Source organism: Trichomycterus rosablanca, chromosome 23, assembly GCF_030014385.1.
Source record: "Trichomycterus rosablanca isolate fTriRos1 chromosome 23, fTriRos1.hap1, whole genome shotgun sequence".
NCBI lineage: Eukaryota > Metazoa > Chordata > Actinopteri > Siluriformes > Trichomycteridae > Trichomycterus > Trichomycterus rosablanca.
Genome location: NC_086010.1, coordinates 12,060,451 through 12,084,616, shown reverse-complemented (window position 1 = coordinate 12,084,616; position 24,166 = coordinate 12,060,451). Strand labels below are relative to the sequence as shown.

The 24,166-nt window shown below is 38.8% G+C and overlaps 1 protein-coding gene across 1 annotated transcript; it reads right to left on the bottom strand.

Moving 5' to 3' along the window:
• Positions 1-1,199: 1,199 nt before the first annotated feature.
• esrp1 (epithelial splicing regulatory protein 1) lies at positions 1,200-23,361 on the bottom strand. The gene is made up of 16 exons (XM_062985688.1): positions 23,230-23,361; positions 22,789-22,917; positions 21,805-21,918; positions 21,580-21,694; positions 20,507-20,599; positions 20,364-20,418; positions 20,147-20,257; positions 19,377-19,509; positions 19,063-19,105; positions 18,657-18,958; positions 13,791-14,024; positions 11,488-11,686; positions 9,332-9,367; positions 9,163-9,295; positions 6,731-6,899; positions 1,200-1,384 (listed from the first exon to the last, which is right to left on the bottom strand). Exons 1-16 carry the CDS (start codon positions 23,359-23,361, stop codon positions 1,274-1,276), a joined length of 2,109 nt encoding a protein of 702 aa, XP_062841758.1. The 3' UTR covers positions 1,200-1,273.
• Between the last annotated feature and the right edge of the window lie 805 nt (positions 23,362-24,166).

Below are 24,166 nucleotides of genomic sequence, written 5' to 3'. Positions count from 1 at the left end.
AAGTTATCATAAAATACCAAAATGTAAATAAAATAACACTTTCTGCATAATATTACAGCCAAACAAATATTTTACGTTCTCCAGTAATATGGCAAACAATTGGAATTCTGTTATCAGCATGAGTTTTGTTTTATGTACTACTTTAGGTTGGCACATTTGGGAAGGAAGTAAATAGAACTAAACATTGTATGTAAATCTATCTTACTAAAATACATTATTCTACACATTATAAAATGCTTAAAAATCATTTCTAAAAAAGCAATAGGCTGTTAGAAACATGGCCGTAAAAAAAATGAATGTGTGTTAAATGAAGCGGCATTCTTATCACATTACAAACTTAAACATGCTAATTTGAAATACGTCTGTCCCGGTAGGCTCAGAAACATTGTGGAGCTCTGCAGGTACACACTGATTTTTACTCACACATATACACATTGGTTAAGACAACATATTACAAGTGTCCATCCATCGATTAAGGATGAGATGCATGCATATAAATGAAGAGGCACAGCTATAAACACACATACACACACACACACACACAGCGAGTACAGTAAGTACCTGTTGTTCCTGATTCCGACCCTGAATATTTTATTGGCGAAGCATTTTTTTCAGACTCTCACAAGCGATTATGTTGGTGCCCCAAACCTACTGCACTCTGCCACATGTAAGGTTTTAACAAACCTTGTAAACATTTTGTCACTTAGCTCTTTGAACTTCATTATGGAAGCTTAAAAAAAGGAGCGTCAAGCTTCTACGTGCATCCACACATACTCATAGTACAGTCACATCAGCTGGGATAAAGGCACAAACACTCAAACATGCAGGCACACCAGCACATGTGCAGACAAAGCAACGGCTACACTCACACACAGTCCTAGAGATGTGTTAAACACACGCGACGATCGAACCATTTGGCTGAAAACAAATCTGTTTTGAAACAAAAGGTAATTCAAACCTATCCTGGTTTATGCAAATTCTTCCTGAGTGAGATATTATTCACGACACATGCTCCAACGTCAACACGCTCACACAACATACACACATTATCTCTGACAGCAACCAGTACTGGTCTAAGAGGAGAATATTATCTTTCATATACATACACAAAAAGAGTGTGCAATATATATATATATATATAATAATCTTACATTTCAAATACATATATTCTTTTCATGTTTCACATAAATAGCTAGGACATAACATGCTGTGTTTTTTGGGGCCAAACTTTTAAGTTTACAATAACAGGAAGAGTCATCATGACTGACACAGTCTATAGTAACTGCAGGTCCAGATAGGCTCCTGCTCCAAGACTCTGGTCTGCAATAGGTTGCTTGGTTGAAAGGAGGGAGGGGAGGGTGACCAAGGCTTCACTGTTGCTGGGCTGAAATGAAGAGAGAGAGAAATAAATGCTTATAAATACTTATATATTCCCAAAAAACAGAAAGAAATTATTTCAACTGCTATACCATAGACATGTTTTAACATAATTATTAGTATAAATTTAGTACAAGTGTCCATAAACCCAGACATCTAAATAAATGTTTGATTTGAACACTTCAGTGTTGAAAGTTTGATTGGCTAGAAATGCCATTTTACTCATTATTCTAGACATAATCACCCATAATAACTAAGTAAATGTAACAGGGCAGGTTGTGTGTTGATACGGAAGCACAAGGTGAAGCCCCCCCCTGCTAAAATTAAAAATAAACCCAAATGCAAAATGCTTAACCTGGGAAAAACAATACTATGGCCAAAAAGCCACTGACACAACAAATATGAGGACACAACAAATATGTTGGCCAAAATAATAGAAACAGTAACAAATGAGAGATAAAAACATTCACATCCTACAACAAGGAAAGTGGATAGGGCCGGGATAGTGCAGAACTGAGAACAGGTTGTCACAATATGACTGGTTTCTCCATCCATCTATGACAACCCAGTTTTTAGAAAAAGGAAAGACAGGGAACCCTAAATACAAGCCGGGGATGGTGGAACACAAGCAGTAATTCCAGTACCCTGAAAGGGCACAGCCCGTGTCCAGTATGGTTCTACAATGGAAGAAAAGGGGTCATCAACTGTGACAACCCCCAACAGTCGCAATATAAGCTGTGAAAATTCTGTGAAAATAGATCAATAATGCTGGTATCCCATAGCAGCAAAAGACAAGATCGGACCAAGCCCAGCGTCATGGTTTCACAGAGAAAAGCAGGTTTGCCAGACAGAGGAGCTGGCTAGATTAAACAGGAGAAATCATGATGTACAGACATTCCCACCTGGAGCGAATAAGTAAAAATTACTACCAAATCAGGTACGCAGACCAGAATGCATAAACTAAATGTGGGACAGCATCCAAGCCATCATGGACCTTAAACAATATACCTTAAAACCAACAGCAACACAAGACCAACAATAAAACCTCGAGAAACTTCCTGATAAGCAAAACTAATTCTATGCTCACTTTGATTAGGACAACATGGATCTATTTGTCGAGGTTAAAACAGCACCTGGTGCTATTTGATGCTACCCGACAAGCCTACTAGTGTGCTGATATGAACAAGGTGGACGTTTTTAAAGCTGCTGGCCATAATGGCATGACTGGGTGTCTGCTCAGGACTTGTACTTAGCACTGAAACCGGAGCTCCCGGAGGAAACCCACTGTTTTATCCCTCTGTGCATCAACACAATGTGTTGCCAGTGACCTCTTCTGGCCCTCACAACTCCATTCAAGTCAAGATCAAACAAAAGCATCTCCATTTACTGCAGAGCCATTGCAACTGTTCTTGCTAATTGCGTTGGTGTGGTATGGCAGCTGATCCATGGCCAGTAGAAGAGCCATAAAACGTGAGGCTAGAACCCCCTAGTATGGTATCAGGCTCCAGTTTTGTGTTTAGTGCTTAAATTAATACTGTGTTTAATATTAATCATTATATATACACCTATCCCACTGTACAGATATACCCTGCCATTATATTCATCTATCTATATTTGAAATAAAATGGGCATTTATTATCGAACAGAGGGAAAATCTGTGCAATATTCAAAAGCACTAAATCTAACGTATTCTAATTTGTAACTCTTTGTAAACAATGAATTTAAATTAATACAACTGTTTACCATGTATAAAACCCATTTTATTTCTAAAGACTTGCAATGATAATTTTTACTGACTGGAAATAAGATGTCATAGCATCAACTGATTTTTTTTGCTACAGCTAGCTGCTGACATTCAATAATTTAGAACACTCACTCACTCACTTTCTTAACCACTTATCCAATTGTGGGGGTGCTGGAGCCTATCCCAGCTTTTCAATAGGCGCAAGGCACACAGTAACACCCTGGACGGGGTGCCAGTCCATCGCAGGGCAGACACACATACACACACATACACACACATACACACACATACACACACATACACACACATACACACACATACACACACACACACATACACACACACATACACACACACATACATACACACACACACACACACACACACACACACACACATATATATACATATACACACACACACATATACACACACAAACACTGACTTCACCTACATGGCAATTCAGTGTCTCCAATTAACCTGACTGCATGTTTTTGGACTGTGGAAGGAAACCGGAGCTCCCGGAGGAAACCCAAACTCTGCACAGAAAGGACCCGGACAGCCCCGCCTGGGGATCAAACCCAGGACCTTCTTGCTGTGAGGCGACAGTGCTACCCACCGAGCCACTGTGCCGCCCATTTAGAACACTGTGAATATTAAAGTGTTGCATTAAATTTTTGCAGTATGTGTAGTTTGACTAATGGTTCTTTATCTTGTACATCTATGCTTTTTGTCAAACATACAGTAACATACAAAAATGTGCATTTGAATATTACATATTATTTATTTTTTTAATTTCACTGCTCAACCATTTGGTTGAGTCTACTTTGAGTGTAAATACTTGGGTAAAATGTGCTGTATTTAAATAATCTTGTTTGGGCCGTATATACTGCTTGGTTGACGTGTTAAACGCAGAAATACTGGTAGATAGTTTTGCCTTTACCTCTGTTTGGTAGAGGCTCATTAAAAATACTGTGTGCACTAGTAGAGAAATATCAATTGTTGGTTGTTGGTATAATCCCAATAAACTAAGAAAATAATTTTTAAACATTATATTCTTAGTGAGATCATTAAAGGGCTAATCTACAATTTCACTTTTTGTATTTTTCCCCAAATCTAATAATTGCCAATTCCCCTATTGCAATTCTCTAGCTGCTTGGAGCTAACACACACAGGTTGGCCAAGGAAAGCTGAGACTACCACACACCCCCTTCGACACGTGGAAAGTCACTGGCCACACCTTTCCACCTGCCACTGGCAAAGCACAAAAAAACCTTCCTGCATTCAAACTCCACAAATGCCCCACCACCAGCGCAGGCTCCTTCAACAAACAGCAGAGGTCGCAACTGTACAGCGGCAATGAAACCCAGTTGATCTCTTTTACTCAAACACAACTGTGCCTATTTGGACAATCAGCCAGATCAATTCAAGGGCTCAACATCTCACGCTGGTGAGCTAGTGCACTATCCTTCAACCAGACAACAATCTGAAACTAAGAAAAAAAATTGTCTGTCATGAGTGTTCAGTGCTGTTAGCAGTATCAATACTGACAGCTTTTAAGCATGTAAATAAAAACGTCAATTTTAATTGTCTATTTTTTTTATATAAATGTGTTAAAGGCATTAAAATCTAAACAAACCTTGTGATTGATATGTACTAATAATTATCTACATTTGGCATCCACAGTTAGTGATTCTTAACAAAAATATGACAGAATCTTGACAAACACAGATAATAAAACAGCAGAATCAAGTTACAGCAGGCCGGCGTACCACGCCCTGTGTTGTGTATGTTAGGGAATCCGGACCAGACGAACCTGTTTCGCTTAATGCACTGTGCAAAACTATGTAACTGTTGCTTAGATCCACTGAAGAATCCAAATCTCTAATGCTCAACACTAAAGGACACCGAACACACCCAAATATTCCAACCCTGCCCTACCTGACAACTCCCCCACATACACAAAACACTTTTATCTCAAGCTCTAACGTTTGGGAAAGGTCACATAATAGGGAAATACAGGCTCATTCTACTCAACTATTATAAAGGTAGAAATGAATTAGGCAAAGAAGCAGGCTTGGAAGTCATAGCTTTTAAAATTGTTCCTTAATTATAATTACAAATTCCTTTAAACTGTTTATGTAATCAGCCATACTAAGAGAAAAATGTGACTTAACTGTGAGATATGTAAGCTAAAATATATAAGAAGAAGTCACATAATAGTAATATTGATTGTATTGATGTAAATATTGCTGAAGCAAATTAACGGTTTGATTAACCTGTAACGGGTCCACCAGCCGAACAGCTTGGCAGTAGGGCATGGATTACAGGATCATGCCGGGTCCCTCTCTATGCTTTTATTTAAATACCGCAGGCCAGTGGGCCGAGTAGTTGGCTCAATTGTGACAATCGGTTCTCATTCTGATTCTATCCACTATCTCTGCTACAGGCAGCAGATATTTTTATGTATTACTTTTTCTTCACCTTTATGCACCTAGTTTAGTCATTAACGATTGGAGCTCATCACTTTCTCATTTCAGCCTCCGCCCGAACCCCCGGCTAAGGAGACCAGAAGCCGCCATCACTTCTTTTTTACCTGCCATGGGCGGGGTCTCACAGAGTGAAGATCGCTTGCAGAGAGCCATGCACTACCATCAGTGATCAGCTGCCCACTATGTAGGCGCCTTGATCGTTTACCAAAGGCCATCCTCACAGAAGGATAAGGAACACTGCTTCAGCCATTGTCCCTCCCCTACAGACAGCCAACTGTGTGTCTGTATAGGCGCATGGACAGCTTAAAAGCAGAGCTGAAATTCAAACTCAAGAGCTCTAGATTTCAGCACTGCTGTCTGTGTATTTCTATTGATACTTTTAGCACTCTCTGATATTTGTACCTCCTAAATCCTAAAATATCAGTTTTAAATTGTGGCTTTGCATTCACAGTTTTGTCCACCTTGGTTAAGCATCCTCGAGTCCTTGTTCTACCTGGGGCCTTTGTTGCGAGGTGCAACTCACCCCATTACACAACCTTGTTTAATTCTTTTAAGTAGTCTAACGATAAAAATGTAATACTGGATAATTTTTTGTACAGTTCTCTGCATTTACAATTGTAAGTTACAAGGTGGTAGATCTGCTGCATTTAAAACGTATTAGTTTTAAAGTAGTTGAAGCTAATCTACCAATGAAGTGCTAACAATTTACATTTCATCTTTCTTTTGACTACACTTAGACATTTCTCAAACCAATAACTACAAAATGTTATATAAGAATACAACAAATATCATGACATCAATAAGCAGGTGTTCCTAATTAAGTGGTCAGTGAGTGTATACAGATGGACACACATTTAGTGTATGAACATTTATGATAATTAAAAAGAGAGCATTAGCACTAATAATAGAATCTTATTACTAAAAAAGTAAATCCAAACAATTAATCATGCAACCTGTAGAAGATATATTGTTATTAAAACATGTACATTGCATGTCTTGTTTAAACACTGCAATAAATCACATTTCTGCACTCTCTTTTAGTGTAACAGTCAACATTTAGCTCAGTTTTAAGAGTACTGGTACAAATTCCTGATTGATAGTTTAGTGTTCCACCCACCTGATAAGCCTGAACCATGCTGAGAATCTCTTTAACTCCACTGGCATAGCTGTGAGAAGAGGTGTGGCTTTGCATCCTGATCATTGCTGCGTGGTGGTTTGGGAGAACGGTACCTGCCGAGTGAGTGTTTGTCGGAAAGTAGCCCAGATTGGGTGGGGAGCCTGGGGGGCTAAAAACATGAGCATTTCAACAAGGATTACAACTAGAAACATCATTTATGCATGACAAATAACTAACACACCTGCACAGAAACATGCACATATTAATAATACTGCCTGTATATAAAGATTCATGTGCACAATATTAAACACCTCAAAAAACACTACACATCAAACACTAATGTTTAGTTTGTGTAGTTCTGGTCTTATTGGTCTCATTTGATTCATTCAAATATACACAGCAGCTAACCTGTCCAGTTCTACCACAGATTTCCGTACAGGGGTTTGAGGAGATGGGTGTGAGAGTTTAACACACCCAGCTAATGCATGCTGTTCTGGTTACGCAAGTTTTTCTCTAAGGCTGAAACAGAGTCGTTATGTTTAGCAATTTAAAGCTCCATTAAAGAAACTCTAAAGCTGCCTTAGGCAAAGTCACACTCAAAAATCACTAAAACATTAGGAAAAGCTACTGCATATAATAAAAAAATTAAAGTAAAGCTTTAATTCTCTGTTTGAGCGTATATAATTGGAAACATTGCATGTTTTACATCTGTAACTGTTACATTAGCTTTCCTAATAATTACATTTTTTAATTGTTTGAAAATTGGAAAAACTAATCGCTCATTCTTCTACCTTAATACACAACCTCAACTGCTTAACATTCTGTTTTTAGAAGTATTAAATGCATGACCCATTTTGGGAGAAATTAAGGATTTGCTGTAATGCTAAGAAGAAAGGATGCTGTCTTAAATGTGTCACTTCAACTCCTACCAACTGTACCCTAAACAACTGAGTTATCTTTGTATAAAGATATATAGTGGACAATAGTTATGCTCTAATAAAGTATTGCAGACCATTCTACTTCGATATTCAACCAATAATAATGACTTATGATTACTTAATACAAGGGCTCATAAATCAGAGATTTGCAGCCCAGTAGTAGTAAAGAAAATTTGGCATGGCAAGCCCTCATTTGTCCTTTTATTACATTTATAAATCCCTGGGTGGGCCTGTCTCTACAAAATATATAATTTCCCTATTCAAACTTTTTTAGTATTGCAAATAATATGGTTATTTAATTGGGTCAACACTTTTATTAAACAATGGCAAAGTAAGGATTTGAAGAATGTAAAATATTACTAATACTACTATATGAAGTTAATAGAACAGTGGCAGCCTAGTGGGTACAGCTTTGGGCTACCAATGGGAAGCTTGTGGGTTTGAATCCCAGCTCTACCATGCAGTCACTGTTGGGCCCTTGAGCAAGGCCCTATCCGCAGGGATATGCAGAAGAAATTCACTGTACTGTACTGTACATGTGTATTTGTATAACATGACATTCCATTCCATAATAATAGTTATAGGATGAATAATGGTATGAATAATGATAATTACCAAGCTTAGTCAGCCCACAAGAGTTTTCTAGACTTTTTATGGTTTAAATTTAGTAGATAGCACTTCTTAAATAGAATCCAACTTCTTCCAAGTCATTTGAAAATTTGCCTATTTTAACCACAGCTATTAAAATACAAATAGCTCAAAATATACCACCGAAGTCATCTTTATAGAAATTGTCAGTAGAATATATTATTTGAAAACGCTCAGTAGCATGGCACGTTGCCGAAGGGTTCTTTTTAAATCTTTTAGAATAACAGCAGCTCAGCCCCAAAGTGACAGACCTGAACAGCTTGTAAATCGTCTTTCATCACAAACAATATTCACTACAACTTTCACACCGCCTCGAAAACCCTTGAATTGGAATTTAAAGGCCAAGGAGCTAAAACAAGCCCAGGGCCACTGGCGCAATGCCAGAATTTAGGGTGGGGTGAAGCAGAGTACTACTGTTGTAAAATTGTTCTTTCTAAATCACACTGCACTATCTGGCATTTTGATCGAGAGAAATGTGTGAAAGACAAGATAAGGCTACAGCTGGCTAACAGTCTGGTGGAGGAAAAGTAGTGGTTCTTGACTGTACCACATATAAAAATCCAGTTAGTTTCATTGTAGCACAATAGGGCACTATAGTAATGTTACAGAGAGAGTAACCAGAGGGAAACATTAAACATAAGCTGCCAAAATGAACACCTTCTCAGAAAAGTTGAGACTGTTATGTCAATATTAATGCAAGTGATTTAAGAATGGTATGTCTAACAAACCCATGGTCAGGTGTCCGCACACTTTTGGCCATATGGTGTACTGTATATAAAAAATAACAAAAAGTGATCGATGACTGTTTTCTTTGCTGTAAGCCTTTGCTTATACAGTTGCTCTTACCTTGGATAATAGGCTGTGTAGTTCACATACATTTGGTTGCCAGCTGGGTAGAATGCAGCTGGTGCTAAGGGGCGGGGACTTAACAGGAACTGGGAAGGGTAAATAGCTGCTGCCTCCACAGGAAGCACCGCCCCTGAAGGAAGTACTGCTCCAGCAGGAAGTACAGTACCCGCAGGAGGAAAAGAATATGATGCAGGAGAGAGACCTGGAATGGCAGAGATCAAATGGAAATGTTGAAATATAAAGTACAATAAAACTAACGGCTCCCGCCTTCAGTCAGATTTATCCAAATAACCCACTAGAGTATAATGAATTCATCCATCTACTCGACTGTTTAAGGTCCAAATAAACCCTCATGTTCTGTTCGGGGTGCCAGAGACCCCAGAGCCTTTTAACAGCTCATAAAATATCATTAGTCTTTTTTAATCGGCTTATCCAATTTTTTTTTGAAATTGCAAATAATCAATACTTTTAAATTTTTAATATTGTGTTCAAACACCCCCTAATTTACACACTTTGGTTGGGGTCTAAGAGACCCCAGCTCGAATACATGATTAAAGGCAATAGGTTTTCATATGTTGTTAGTTTCTGTCTGGTGTTGAGGGTACAGCCGACTCTCCTACACACGCATACAAAACCTATTACCAAATCTCCCACCCCTTACTCCCTCTCTCTCTCTGGTTAACTTAGTTAATTAATTTGGTTAATTTTGAACTCGGTCATTTTATATTACCCACACAACACAGGGGTTTCTGGGACCCCAAAGAACAAGGCAGTAAAGTCAATGTCAACAGAACATAAGGGTTAGAGTTCTATTTAATGTATCAAATAATAGCTAGAGGTTAAAATAAATCTTTTCATTGATTTTATGTTCATTGTTTGTAATCAGAAAATCATGCCATTACCCATGCACCCAAACAATGAACTACTTATTGTAAAACATCAGTGTTTTAAACTTTGAAGCAGTCCTTTAACTACAGCTGCCAAGGTACCTACACAAAACTAAAGTATTTTGTGTTCCCTGTATTCTCTGTGGGTCTATGTAACACCTCATACAAAATTTTAAAGAATCTAAAAACCTAATCACTTTGAGTCAATGGCTTTTCTCGTTTACACAAACATAAAACCTTTGTGAGACTAAGCTTTTTATAAACCTGGATTTTCCTATTAATTACTTATAAAATGTGATCTTAGACATCATAATAGACAAACACATTTGCTTGCTGGTAACAAACACCTAATTTAAAGATTGAAGCATGTTTGCTGCCATTAGGCCTACTCAGTCTGTAACTGTTTTTTTTTTATTTATTTATACATTTTTCTCCATTTTTCTCCCGATTTTAGCGTAGTCAATCTGTCTTCTGCTGCTGGGGATCCTTGATTGCATTCAAGGAAGGGTATGTTGATGCTAGCGGACCCCTTCTTTACGCCCATGCATTCTGCACAGGCACTCCAAATGCTGTGCAAGGACCCCGATTAGCAGATAAAGACCCCGCCCACATAGTCCGGCCATCCCACCCTAGCAGACACGGTGGCCAATTTGTGTCTGCTGCAGGCACTTTATGCTCGCTAGAAGGCACCCAGCTAACTGGAGGCAATGCCGAGTTTCAAACCGAGGAGTTTACAATCTCAGCGCTGGTGTGCTAGTGGAATATCCCGAAATATTTTGAAATATTTAGTCTTTACTTGCAGTTGTACACTGGATGAATCTTATGACAAAACCCATTTAAGAATCAGTGTGTGCCACAACCATTCATCAGTCAGCCAGATGCTAGTCTAATCTGTAATCCTTCTCAATGTCATTCACTACCTACCCAGGGTACTAGTGATATTTGAGGAGCTTTTAAATGATCTATGGCTGAATTAAATCTTGAGAGCTGGTTGTTGGTATTTGAGGTTGAAAGGTGAGCAAACTGAGAGGAAAAGTCTCACTACGGCTAAAACAAAATCTTTTTGTTTATTCCACACCTGATGTTTGAGAGGTTGTGCAGTGTGTTAACATTTCATCCCAATTTTAAAAATCAACATATGATCTCAAATTAATCCCAAATCAAAGATTATAATTGTAATCAATCCCAAATTAAAGCCTTCACCCCCAACAGCTGGAAAATAAGTGAACATGGAATTAGTCACCGTAAACGATCACACCCAGAGGATTCCACTTCTGCGTGTCCCCACTTCCTATCCTCTTACATTGCCATGGACTTCCAGGACACTCGTACGAGTAAGAGGAAGCAAGGAAGCAAGGAAAGAAGGAAAAGGAAGGCGTGAAGCGCCACCTACCCGCAGCTGAGAGAAGCAGACCCGCAGCCCAGAGGCACTTACGTCGTAACTTACATGGCGGCGGCGAGAGGCCGCTCCTCGAGAGCGAGCCACCCATCAGCACAACATTCATCTCCTGCGCCGAACAGGCGAATACCTCCACGTAGCGCTCCTTCATGAGGCGCTTGTGGCAGCGCTGTGCTGCTATGTGTGCCCTTTCCACTGACCGCATCTGGATGAAAGCGTCACCTGATGGTCTGCCCTGAGTAAGTACAAACATATACACTATTAATGACAATTTTCCACCAAAATTCCACATTTTGGCCCAACACTTGATTTGCCTATACTTAATAATTTATTTTTTAAATAATTTACATAAAGCTCTATTTTATAATGAAAAAGAACAGCTAACACCTATTAAATGAATAAAACTTAAATCTCAGAATACTTCGAAAGGCAAAAAAGAAAGAAGAATAAAAAGCTCCAGCTTTTTTGTTAAATTCTGTCTTTGTCCAGGATGTACTTAAGTTTTAATGACAATAAAATCACTGGAAATGCCGCTCAGGTGGCGCAGCGGTAAAATACGCTAGCACACCAGAGCTGGGATTTTGAATACATCGTATCGAATCTCAGCTCTGCCATCCGATTGGGCTGGGCGGCTAGATAAACAACATTTGGCTGTTGTTCATCCAAGGAGGGAGCTGGATAGGGACCTCATAACTGATGCAATAACAACCACTGCTGGCTGATTGATGGCATCTGCACAGAGTAGAGGAATAATGCTGATCAGGGTGTGTCTCTCTGTGCACAGGGCTGATCGCATATGATCGCCTTGTGCAGGTGAAAAGAGGTAGGCTTCTGCTTAGGTGTCTCAGGGGGCATGTGTCGGTTCGCTCTCCTCAATCGGGGCAGGGGTCAGCACCAGTAGAAAGGAAGCATAATGCAATTGGGTAAAAATTGGATGTGCTAAAAAAATAGGGAGAAAAGGGGAGATTAAAGTGTATTAATTGCATAAAAAAATAAAAAAATAAACTTCTAAATCCTGACTGTTTTGGCTTTTTAGCCAAAGAACATCAGTCATTGGCCTCATGTCATAGGAAAAAAAGAAAAACCTGTTCACATAATGTTTCTAGGGCAATACTAACCCATATGTATTTTATTTACAAAACAACACACTCAAAACACCTGGTAGACGTGGGCTGGGCTTGGTTTTTCGGAACACAAGCTTTAGAAATTTAGTCTAGTTTCAGAAATGTAAACCTTACAGCAAGGTGGACTTTCCACAGCAAGGTGAACTGCATTTTCATTCTAACTGAGCAGAAGCCCAATTACTGAGCTCAAACATTCTAAAGTTTACATTAGGCAAGATTAACTGATTAAAAGTCAAATTAGCTGCCTGGTAACAAGTTAGGCTTGTCTGTTGGGCTTGAACACAAGACCTGAGGAAACTATATACCTCAAAAATCCTGACTTAAGAAGAATTGAGACAAACTTCGACAACCCATCTAAACACGTACATGTAGGAATACATTTTGAAAAAAACTGAGAATTTACTGTACATATATTTGTAAACTGTAAACAATACAATGTTATAAGAGGAACAGTTAGATTAGACTTTAAAAAAAGAAACAGTAATGATTTAGATTCTAGATGCTTAATATAAACAAGGGTTCCATTCCTAACATGACCCATCACCTGCTCCCAAAAATTGGGTTGAATCAAACACGTTTAAATCATGGATATTTTAATTCAGTTGATCAAAACAATTTTCCTGAACTTAAACTTTTTTTAGGGACAAAACAACAAGAAACACTGATAGATCCCTCACTGACCTTAAATGTGCCCTGCCTAATTTATCACTGAAGTTATACACCGATCAGACATAACATTATGACCACCTTCCTAATATTGTGTTGGTCCCCCTTTTGCTGCCAGAACAGCCCTGCAACTGTGATGCACTGTGTATTCTGACACCTTTCTATCAGAACCAGCATTAACTTCTTCAGCAGTTTGAGCTACAGTTGCTCGTCTGTTGGACCAGCCTTTGCTCCCCATGTGCATCAATGAGCTTTGGCCGCCCATGACCCTGTAGCCGGTTCACCACTGTTCCTTCCTTGGAACACTTTTGATAGATACTGACCACTGCAGATCGGGAGATTTGGAGAAGCTCCGATTTCTCCTGCTTCTAAGACATTAAAATTTTCACTTGCTGCCAAATATATCCCACCCACTAACAGGAGATGAAAAGATAATCAGTGTTATTCACTCCATCTGTCAGTGGTCATAATGTTATGCTTAGTCGGTGTATGTATACACCCACAAATACACACACAATCAAATATTAATCCTAACAGTGTAGGTGTTACCTGTTGATTAAGCACCATATGTACTCCATGTGGTTTGATGTCAGCGGTGTATTCGCCCAAGAAGAGCAAAATGTCCTGAACAGTGGCATCATATGGCAGACCCCTTAGTCTCAGGCAGTCCCTTGTTCCAGCTATGGCAACTGCTGATGGCACAAATGTGGGCTGGGCTAATAAAGGCAAGATGGGGGAAGGGGCCACTGAAATAAGCGGTGCTGAGGAATACCTGTTCAAAACCTGAAACACACACACATATAAATGCAACGAATCAGAAACATTTCAAGGGTGAGTCACATGCACAATTGCAGAGGTAAGTACAGAGCTGTGTGCTTACTGTATTTATGGACCTGATCCAAGAGGATACCACTGTTTGCTCTTTGCTAAGTGGTAATAAACTAACCTGGCTCTGTGTGTCCTGTTTTGTGGAACTAGGCGAGTACAACAGTTTTCTTTAGGAGGAGTAAAAGAATGTCTGAGCAAATGCAAATCATTGTATTAATTAAAAAAGAACAACTATGGTTCATGACTCATTTAACTTTTCCATTTCCTTATCCAAAAAGTCAAAAAACTGAAATGTCCTCCTCATTTAGGGCACCATAATGTTTGGGACATAGCAATGACCCATACATTAAAGCAAGTACTTTGTTGCATATCTCTTGCATACTACGACTGCTTGAGGTCTGCGATTTATAAACATCAGGTGCTGCGTATACTCTTTGGTGATGCTTTGCCAAGTCTCTAATGAAGTCTCTCTTTTTTTTCTTTAGCATATAACACATGTTCATTTGAATTTAGCTTGGGTGGCTGGCTTGGCCATTCAAGAATTTTTCATTTGAAAAACACCTTTGTTGCCTTAGTAGTATGTTTGTTTCATTAGCTTGCTGTAGAATAAAGTACCACTCAATATTTACTGGAACTTTAACAAATAAAATGATGAAACTTCATTACAACATCAAATAAGATAAGTGCCCCAGGACCTGTGGCAGCCATACATGCCCAAGCCATGATGCCCCCACCACCATGTTTCATAGACGAGGTAGTATGCTTTGGACCGTGGGTGGTGCCTTTCTGTCTCAAGACCTTTTCCCAAACTTCTGCAGTCTCTTTTAAGTGCTCTTTGCAAACTGTAATTTGGCCATTCTGTTTTTGTGGCTAACCAGCAGCTTGCATCATGCAATGTTGCCTCTGTGTTTCTGTTCATAAAGTCATCTGTGGTGTGGATTAATGCAGTCTGCATAATAAGGATTCCTATGCCATCAACAGTGCAAACTTGGCCTCCAGTCCATTTGCGATTAAAAAGCTCATTGGTGCATTCTTTCTTCTTAATGATATTCCACCCAGTTGATTTTGGTAATCCAAAGGTTGATTGATATCTATAATGGTTTTATTCTTTTTTCTCAGCCTCATAATAGTTGATTTGACTTTCATTGGCACAGCTTTTTTACAAGCAAGCTTTAGGTTTCCTATGGCTGCGCTAATGAAGCAATGAAACACCTGAGTAATCATAAACATCACGTAAAGTCAAATGTCTCAAACATTATGATGCTCTAAAACAAGGTGGACTCAACTTGGAATTTTAAACTGTGGAACAGAAGACATATCAAGAAGAATGATCCTTAATATGTATTATATTTGACAATACTGAAAACAGTTAGAACTACAAGGTTAAGTTTAGGGGGTGGTGTGTTACAGAAATTGGACAAATATAGTTTGTAATCTTTTAGTTCTGCATGTATGCCAAATGTGTAAAGTCATTTGTCTTAAAAAATAAAATTAAATAAGATAAAACCGTTAAAGAAAAAGCCATCAGGTCTGACTTGGCAGGCTTACCCAGACATAAAAGCAAAGTATCTGCGACACTACCTTGCTTACACATAGACAATCCAGCCAAGTAGCAAAGCATATCAGAATTATTTTAGCTGTACAGCTTTAGAGTAAATTTATCATGAGTTTGCTCTTGTATTGAAGACATTAAACAGCTGCTGATTTTTTGTTGTTGTTGACCCTGCTTCAAGCTCAACTGTCAAACTCCATCCATAAACAGTGGTGGTCACAGATTAATTCTGTACCAGGTTAGTTTTTGTTTAAATGCAGATCTTAATTTTCAAACTCCATAATTTATAGAAATGCCCTTTCAACACACTCTAGTAAGCAATATGCAAAGCCAATAAATAAAGTCAAGAAAGAGCAGCAAAACAACAATACTGTTCAGAATTGTGGCACATTCCATAACTTTCCACATTACCACACCCTAAAGCTAATATTACTGAAAACTCAATTCCAAAAAAGTTGAGACAAGGACAATTTAAAAACAGACAGCTATGATTTGCAAATCCTGTTTGACTTGTATTCAGTCATCAACAAACTTAAGCTTCTAACATCACTGCCTGGCCTCAAAGTTGTTGTTTTTTGGCACAAATTCCCAATGACACACCTGTTACAGGTACAAAGGGCAGGCCAACTCCAAATTTGGTACTTCGTGTTTTTTAATGGCTTTGGACAATTCATATGTGCCAGATACAAAATGCCTAGCAGATTTTACTCACGAAGTAATTAGACATTCCAGTCCAGCCTCCATGCCGACAACCTGAACTACGAGGAAACAGAGGATTTCAATTTTATGACTACACCCATGTTTGTTCTTTTATTTTCTCTGATGTATTATTCTATCGTGTCTTCCCATGAATGTTAGGTCAGTCTGGTAATGCAAGTATATGTGTACACGTGTACTTAGATGAACCAAAGCATTATGACAATCTCCAAAAAACATGCATGGCAAAGCCACTTTTATTAAAAAAAAAACTGTGCATGTCATGGTCAGATATGCATCAGATGTTGGGATAGTGGTAATTCCATGTAGTACACAGGTTGAATGCAGAAGATATGAGAAACATAAGGATCTGAGTGACTTTGATAAGGCATGGCCAGCTGACTGGTTTGCAGTGTGGCAGAAGTGGAGTGTAGAGTAAAGGTTCCATAAAGGCTCTTCTTTGGACCAACAGATGGGCTACTTGTGGCTTAAACGGCACCAGATTTAACACTGGTGATGAGGTGAATGTGTCACAAAACAGAGTGCTTTAAAGCCTTCTGTGTATGGTGCTACATACAGTGGGGCCAAAAAGTATTTAGTCAGCCACTGATTGTGCAGGTTCTCCTACTTAGAAAGATGAGAGAGGTCTGTAATTTTCATCATAGGTACACTTCAACTATGAGAGACAAAATGAGAAAAAAAAATCCAGGAAATCACATTGTAGGATTTTTAAAGAATTTATTTGTAAATTATGGTGGAAAATAAGTATTTGGTCAATAACAAAAGTTCAACTCAATACTTTGTAACATAACCTTTGTTGGCAATGACAGAGGTCAAACGTTTCCTGTAAGTCTTCACCAGGTTTGCACACACTGTAGCTGGTATTTTGGCCCATTCCTCCATGCAGATCTCCTCTAGAGCAGTGATGTTTTGGGGCTGTCCTTCGTTGCCCGAGCGGTGTGTTTGGGATCATTGTCATGCTGGAAGACCCAGCCACGTTCCATCTTCAATGCTCTCACTGATGGAAGGAGGTTTTGGCTTAAAATCTCACGATACATGGCCCCGTTCATTCTTCCCTTAACACGGATCAGTCGTCCTGTCCCCTTTGCAGAAAAACAGCCCCAAAGCATGATGTTTCCACCCCCATGCTTCACAGTAGGTATGGTGTTCTTGGGATCTTCTTTTTCCTCCAAACACGACGAGTTGAGTTTTTACCAAAAAGTTCCATTTTGGTTTCATCTGACAACATGATATTCTCCCAATCCTCTTCTGGATCATCCATATGCTCTCTGGCAAACTTCAGAAGGGCCTGGACATGTACTGGCTTAAGTAGGGGGACACACCGTTCTCATGATCATTTTGACCCAACGGGATGAGATCTTGACCCAAAGGGAGATTATCAATGGTCTTGTATGTCTTCCATTTTCTTACAATTGCTCCCACAGTTGATTTATTCACACCGACCTGCTTGCCTATTGTAGATTCACTCTTCCCAGCCTGGTGCAGGTCTACAATTTTCTTCCTGGTGTCCTTCGACAGCTCTTTGGTCTTGGCCATGGTTGAGTTTGGAGTCTGACTGTTTGAGGCTGTGGACAGGTGTCTTTTATACAGATAACGAGGTCAAACAGGTGCCATTAATACAGGTAACGAGTGGAGGACAGAAGAGCTTCTTAAAGAAGAAGTTACAGGTCTGTGAGAGCCAGAAATCTTGCTTGTTATTGACCAAATACCTATCCTACAATGTGATTTCCTGGATTTTTTTTTCTCATTTTGTCTCTCATAGTTGAAGTGTACCTATGATGAAAATTACAGACCTCTCTCATCTTTCTAAGTAGGAGAACTTGCACAATCAGTGGCTGACTAAATACTTTTTGACCCCACTGTAGTTGCTGGGCAGTCAAAGTGCACATGCTAACTCTTGCCCACCAACAAAGGCACCTACACTGGACATTAAAGCAATGGAAAGTCAACTGGTCCAACAAATCCTGTTTTCCAAGATCATGTGGATGGGAAAATGTGTATCAGTATATGTATGTACTACTACGTAATGACAGCATCTTAGGCAGGTGGTCCTAATGTTCTGGCTCATCTGTGTAAGTGTCCGTGTGTGGGCAATTGTGTATGTGCCCATGTGTGGTATTAAAATTTACCCTTACAGCCTAAACCACTGTTTATGCTTTTTATCATGGTTACAGTTTAAAATGATCTACGTGTCCCAATATATGGAATTAATGAAATTTGTCAGTCTATTAGTAAACAGTATTTTCAGTGCTTGTGTTATTAAGCCTAATAACAGCACCACTGAGCAACTTGACTTACGTGGTAATTATTTCACAAACCTGTTGCACTTCTGCCGCTGTGCTCTTGAATAGCTCAATGTATCTCTTGCCCAGAAGTTCCTTGTGCTTTTTCAGTGCGTTCTCAGCATACTCCTCACAGGAAAACAGGACAAAGGCATCCCCGGTGGGCCTGCCATCGGGGAAACGTACAAAGAGGATGCCCTCTGTGCCATCAGTCACTGGGCACGATGGGGAGAAGAACTGCAGCACTTGTTCAGCCGTGGCAGTGAATGGCAACCCACGCATCCGCACAATCACCTGGTTTTCTCGTGACAAGAACTTCGCCACTTCATTAGAGGTGCCTGTTATTTTAATAGAAACAGAATTTTAATGTTTGTTTTAGGTTAGACACTAATATGACAACCATAGATAGCAAGCTGTTAAAAGACTTATTTACTATATTTACCTCCTGCTATCTTTAAGAAATCTTCCCCAGTTGCTTTATAAACCTGCAACAAAAAATCACATTATTTTGTTTCTCGTTTTGCTTTATTCTAAAACACAAAGAGAAAAATTAAGAACAAGATCTGAACAATTCCAGTCTGAATTTAACACATTACTATGGTATAAAATATATTAGACTGGGTGAATGTATAGGTCATGATACAAAAAATGTCTTTTTGTCATTTACGAATTTTATTCATTTGGGATACTATAACAAGACTGGACTACACACATTAACTGACTTCCATGTGCATGAATGGGATGTGTTAAATGTACCTCAATGTATCTACAGCCCATGTGATGTTTATGTCTCTGCAGAGCCAGATCCCGGTGTTCTTCACTGTCAAAACGAACAAGAGCTTCACCGTTTCTTCTGCCTTGAGCATTTAGGCACAGAGCGGCACCCCCTCTGCACACAAAAACGCAAACAGTCTGGTAATTATTTTTACAATTTGGAAGAAATGTAAAAACGCTATTACTAAGTAATAGCTAATGTTTGTGACTTCGCTCGTAAAGCTGGGTGTTCAAATGATTTATGTAGTTAGCAAGCTTATAATTGCAGTTTTACAACAAATTGTGAAATTTTTCATTTTTATTTAAGTTTTCTGTTTTAGACTAGCCATGTGTGCTACAGTTTTATGATTAGTATTTATTTATTGTTTATGCCAGTGTTACTGATCATTCTTTACTGCAGTGACAAACCCTCTATAATACAAATATCATATGCCCCTTCCTTCTAAAGTATAGCATTTAAGCACATTAAAATATTCTCATTATTCTTAGAAAAACGTTATGCCATCCTACAAAAAGCCCAAAAAATTACTAAAAGGCAGTCTACAGGAATGGCAGACTTATATAGAGACAAGACCCATTTGCATTTTTGATTGGTATGGTCCAGCAATAAAGGCCTATGGATAAAGAGTTTCCCCCACAGGCCAGCCATGCTAGCCGAAAGATTGCAACAACATTTCGCTCTGAGCTAGTGGGGCTAGCTGTAAGACAGAAAAAGGTTAATGATTGGTGTTGATTTGATTAGATGTACAAACTTGGCAATGTTGAGACCCCTGAAGAAACGTGCAACATCCTGATCTGAGGACTGCCAGGGAAGGCCTCGAGCCCTGATCACAGTATTGTCATTAATCCGCTCCATCTTGCTGCTGCACACACACACAGATAAGATGATATCAATAAGCAATATTGTATATAATTATCTATATAAATACATACAGTAAAGATGACCTTATAAAACAAACAGGCTCTTACCAGGTACCAGTTTCAAACTTATCGTTCACTTTTTCAGGGCAGGAAAATTTATGACCTGTGAAGATGTGTCAGTGCTTTAACAAAGTGAATTAAAATGTGTCATTGCATTTCAGTCCCATAATACTGTAGAGTGTGTTACTTACAGACAGGCTCAGAAATAAGTGCTAGAGCAATGCTGGACATTTGGTGAACCTTGAGTGCTGTAAAGGAACAAACTGAGGAGTCCACATTTAAATCTGATCAAACTGTAGTTAAGGAAAGTATTTCTACTAACACTTTGGGCATCCGTATAAATGGTCAACATTTGTGCTAAACAATCAGAGAAATACAGTAAAAATATTAAATCAATTAACATAAACCAGATGTACATTGACTTTGTGCTTTATCTGTATGTTTGTACACTTTAAATATGGCCAAACGTGTGTGATTCATTGAGTTCGGGTGTTTCAACCACACCCATTGCAACTGTTTGGGAAGAACCCGTTCCTGGTGACTGTGCCAGACTGAGGTCCATAAACACATGTGGAGTTTATTGCAGGGCTGCAGTGGCCTGCAAGAGCCTTGATCTCAACCACAGTTAACAACTTTAGAATGAATTAAAACAGAATGAATTAAAACATACAAATTCCCATAGACTGTAAACACCTGTGTAAACCCCTCCCAGAGGAGTAGTGGGGGCTCTTCCTTGCGCTATGACAGCCTGGAATGGGCTGTTTGACCAGCTAATGACCAGTTATCTACATACTTTCATCGTTTAGTGTATACAGACTACACGTCTGTGTGTGTGTGCAGTATTATTAGGTAGGTGCAGCAGGTTAAGCTTGTTGGCTAAACATTCTTTGCTTTCTCTTCCAGGATCATTGGGCCTGCACTATTGTCACACTATTTGCATTTCAAAACCTTGGGCTCCTGCAGCCAACACCCTGTTGCCACACACACATATATACTCACACGCCCTCTGGTCATGACACTTCTAACACAGGCTGTCAGTTGGATTTAAAAGTATGAACATGTTTTCACAAAAATTCAATATAGCATACCCTTTTTATCACAGAGTAGCTCTTATAAACATATACAATACTGTAACCATAAAATTACATCAGGCTTTTTCTGAACATTTGCATTCTAGTTAACCTGACATAGCAGCTATTTAAAAAAGCCATGCCAGGCTTCCCTGGCACTAATTAATACAACAAAACACAATATTTAAGGATACAATCTGCCATAACCTTAAGATCCAAGTCACTGAGTTTGTCCTCAGATGGAAAGCATTTCTTATACTCTTTCCGCAGGTCAAAAAAGGAGAAGAAACATTCAGGCAACAATATGTTCTGCAACAAAAAAAAATCTATTACATCATATTTGATGCATAATGCATAATGTAATAGAATACAATAACAACTGTTACATTGTATTAAGTGATACATTTAGATTTTTAAACCTTGCTCGAAGCCTCTGGATGCAAAACCTGGCGCAGGTGAAGCTGACCATCAGTACAAAGGCAAAAGGAACTTCCAGCACCAGTGTCTAGTTCTGAGCACAAGCTTTGGTTGATCTACACGTGCAGCACACAAACACACACACACACACACACAAACACACAGGTAAATAGTTTAATTAAGACTACTACACAAATACAGGTAAATAGTAAAAAAAAAAAAAAAAAAAAAAAAAAAACTAACATTTTAAGAGAACAGTTTGAATTTGAATCAAACAGCACAAATGTTAATGAAGTCACTCAGTAAAGCATTTACTTTTTATGAATTCATTAGTATTATTACAAGTATTCCTTATAAGCATTTTGATTCAAAAACAGACTGACAATATCTATTTCTTTTGTTAACCCGCATGTTATAACTCCTGAACTGATGCAGTAAAATCCAAAATTTAAGTGTCATGTATTTCGGGAACTAGTGGTTCTTAACCTTTTTCTGTTAACTGGGCAGCTGTGGACCAAAACAGTGGAGAAAAGTTTATCTTGTCGGCCAAACAAATGCATTTAAGTATAAAGTATAAATGTACATACAATTAACAAAAGTTACAGGTCCCAAGTGAAGACCCCCTACCTGTAACAAATGTTATTTAAAGACAATGGCACATAGATTACTGGTTTCTTACTAAGTGATAAGGACAATTGTAAATAGTTTTTGTGTATATAATAGTTTTGGGTTTCGGGCGTTTTGTAACGTCTGAATGTCACATATTCCCTTAATACGTCAAATGTATGTATACTGTGTATGTCCATAAGAAAGAAATACTGAGAGATTTGAACAGTGCCACTGTATGTTCATGCCAATAAATCGTCCACTCATTTATTGTCCGTTTTACCACAGCTTTATCCTGGTCAGGGTCTCGGAGGGTCGAATTAGTTCCAATAAATCTACTAAATACCTAGTTCAATTAATTCCATGCTGTTTTACCACACCTGGTTAAGAGCCTGTTCTAGAGGAATTGCAGCTGAAAGGGCCTCCTCACTGAGGCCGCTCGCATCTCTGCACTCATCCGTCAGCTCCACACACTCCGGCTTCACCAGAACTTCATTCACTGCACCGGTCTTAAACACAAAAAATCTAACTATTTAATCACAATTGTCATAAATAAACAATAATTAATACATTTAATGTTAATTTGTTTTAATGTAAGACGAAATTCGACTTTCCGGTTCCTGTCAGAGTATAGACTGTTGATGTTTTGCTGACCCCCTTCCCTTAGGTTCTTTGATAGTTTTCTCGAGTTCTTTTGTTTATTTTTTTAATAAAAATAGAAATATAATTATATTAAACTCAAATTCGAATCAAATACGATATTTTTTTACCTCAAGTTTTCTTTAAATCTCTTACGCACCCACATAAAAATAAAGAATTACCTCTTTAGTGGTTAAATTGAGGACCTGCCACACCAGCTGAACTATTTCCTTCTCGTCTGAACCCAGCAGCTCTCCGCTCGCGCCAGACGTTGTGGTGTAAAGCAGCACCAGATAATCAGGATCAACCGTCATTTTACCCAAATAAAACTAAACAAAAATGTAAAAAAAAAATGTAAAAAAATATATATATATATGTATTTAAAAAATAATCCCGGGATGACAAGGAAGTGATGGCGTAGGTCACTCCACACCTTTACACAGGTAAGCGCTGGTCGAGCTCGTGTAATTTTGCTTTATTGATGTTTGTGGCCCGCGATGGATCGCGTGTGAATGCGTGTACAAAACAATCTCGCGCTGCTGGCCCGTAATGGCTGCTGCTCGTGCTGCTTTTGTGCGCCACTCACCTGGCCACCGCCCACGTGACCCGCAGGTAAGGAACTACCTGGCAGGCGAGCGCCCTCTTATTGGTGCGCTGATTCAGTGACGTGGCAGCGGGCCAAAGAACAACCTGACCCCAACACGACCAAAATGTAGAATAGACCCAGTTTTTCCTGTGTTTAAGCAAAAATGTTGGTCAGTGCAACTAACAATATAAACATTCGCAAAAAAGCATACAGAAGCAGCTCAAGAGCTTCATATTAAGTCCAATACAAATATCAGAACCTGGAAACCTCGTCCTGGTGTGATTTTTGCTACCACAAGAGCTGATTTAAGTATGTAAGATCAGAGATGTTCACAGGCCACAAAATACGAGTCCGAGTCGAGTCACAAGTCTTTAGGCTAGAGTCACGAGTCAAGTCACGAGTCTTTAGGATAGAGTCCAAGTCAAGTCAATATAATATACACAAACCATATATTGGAAATGTAGCGTAGAAATATTATGTAAATTCAGATAAAAAACAACAACAGATTAGCAACTGTATTTTGCCGTTTTACT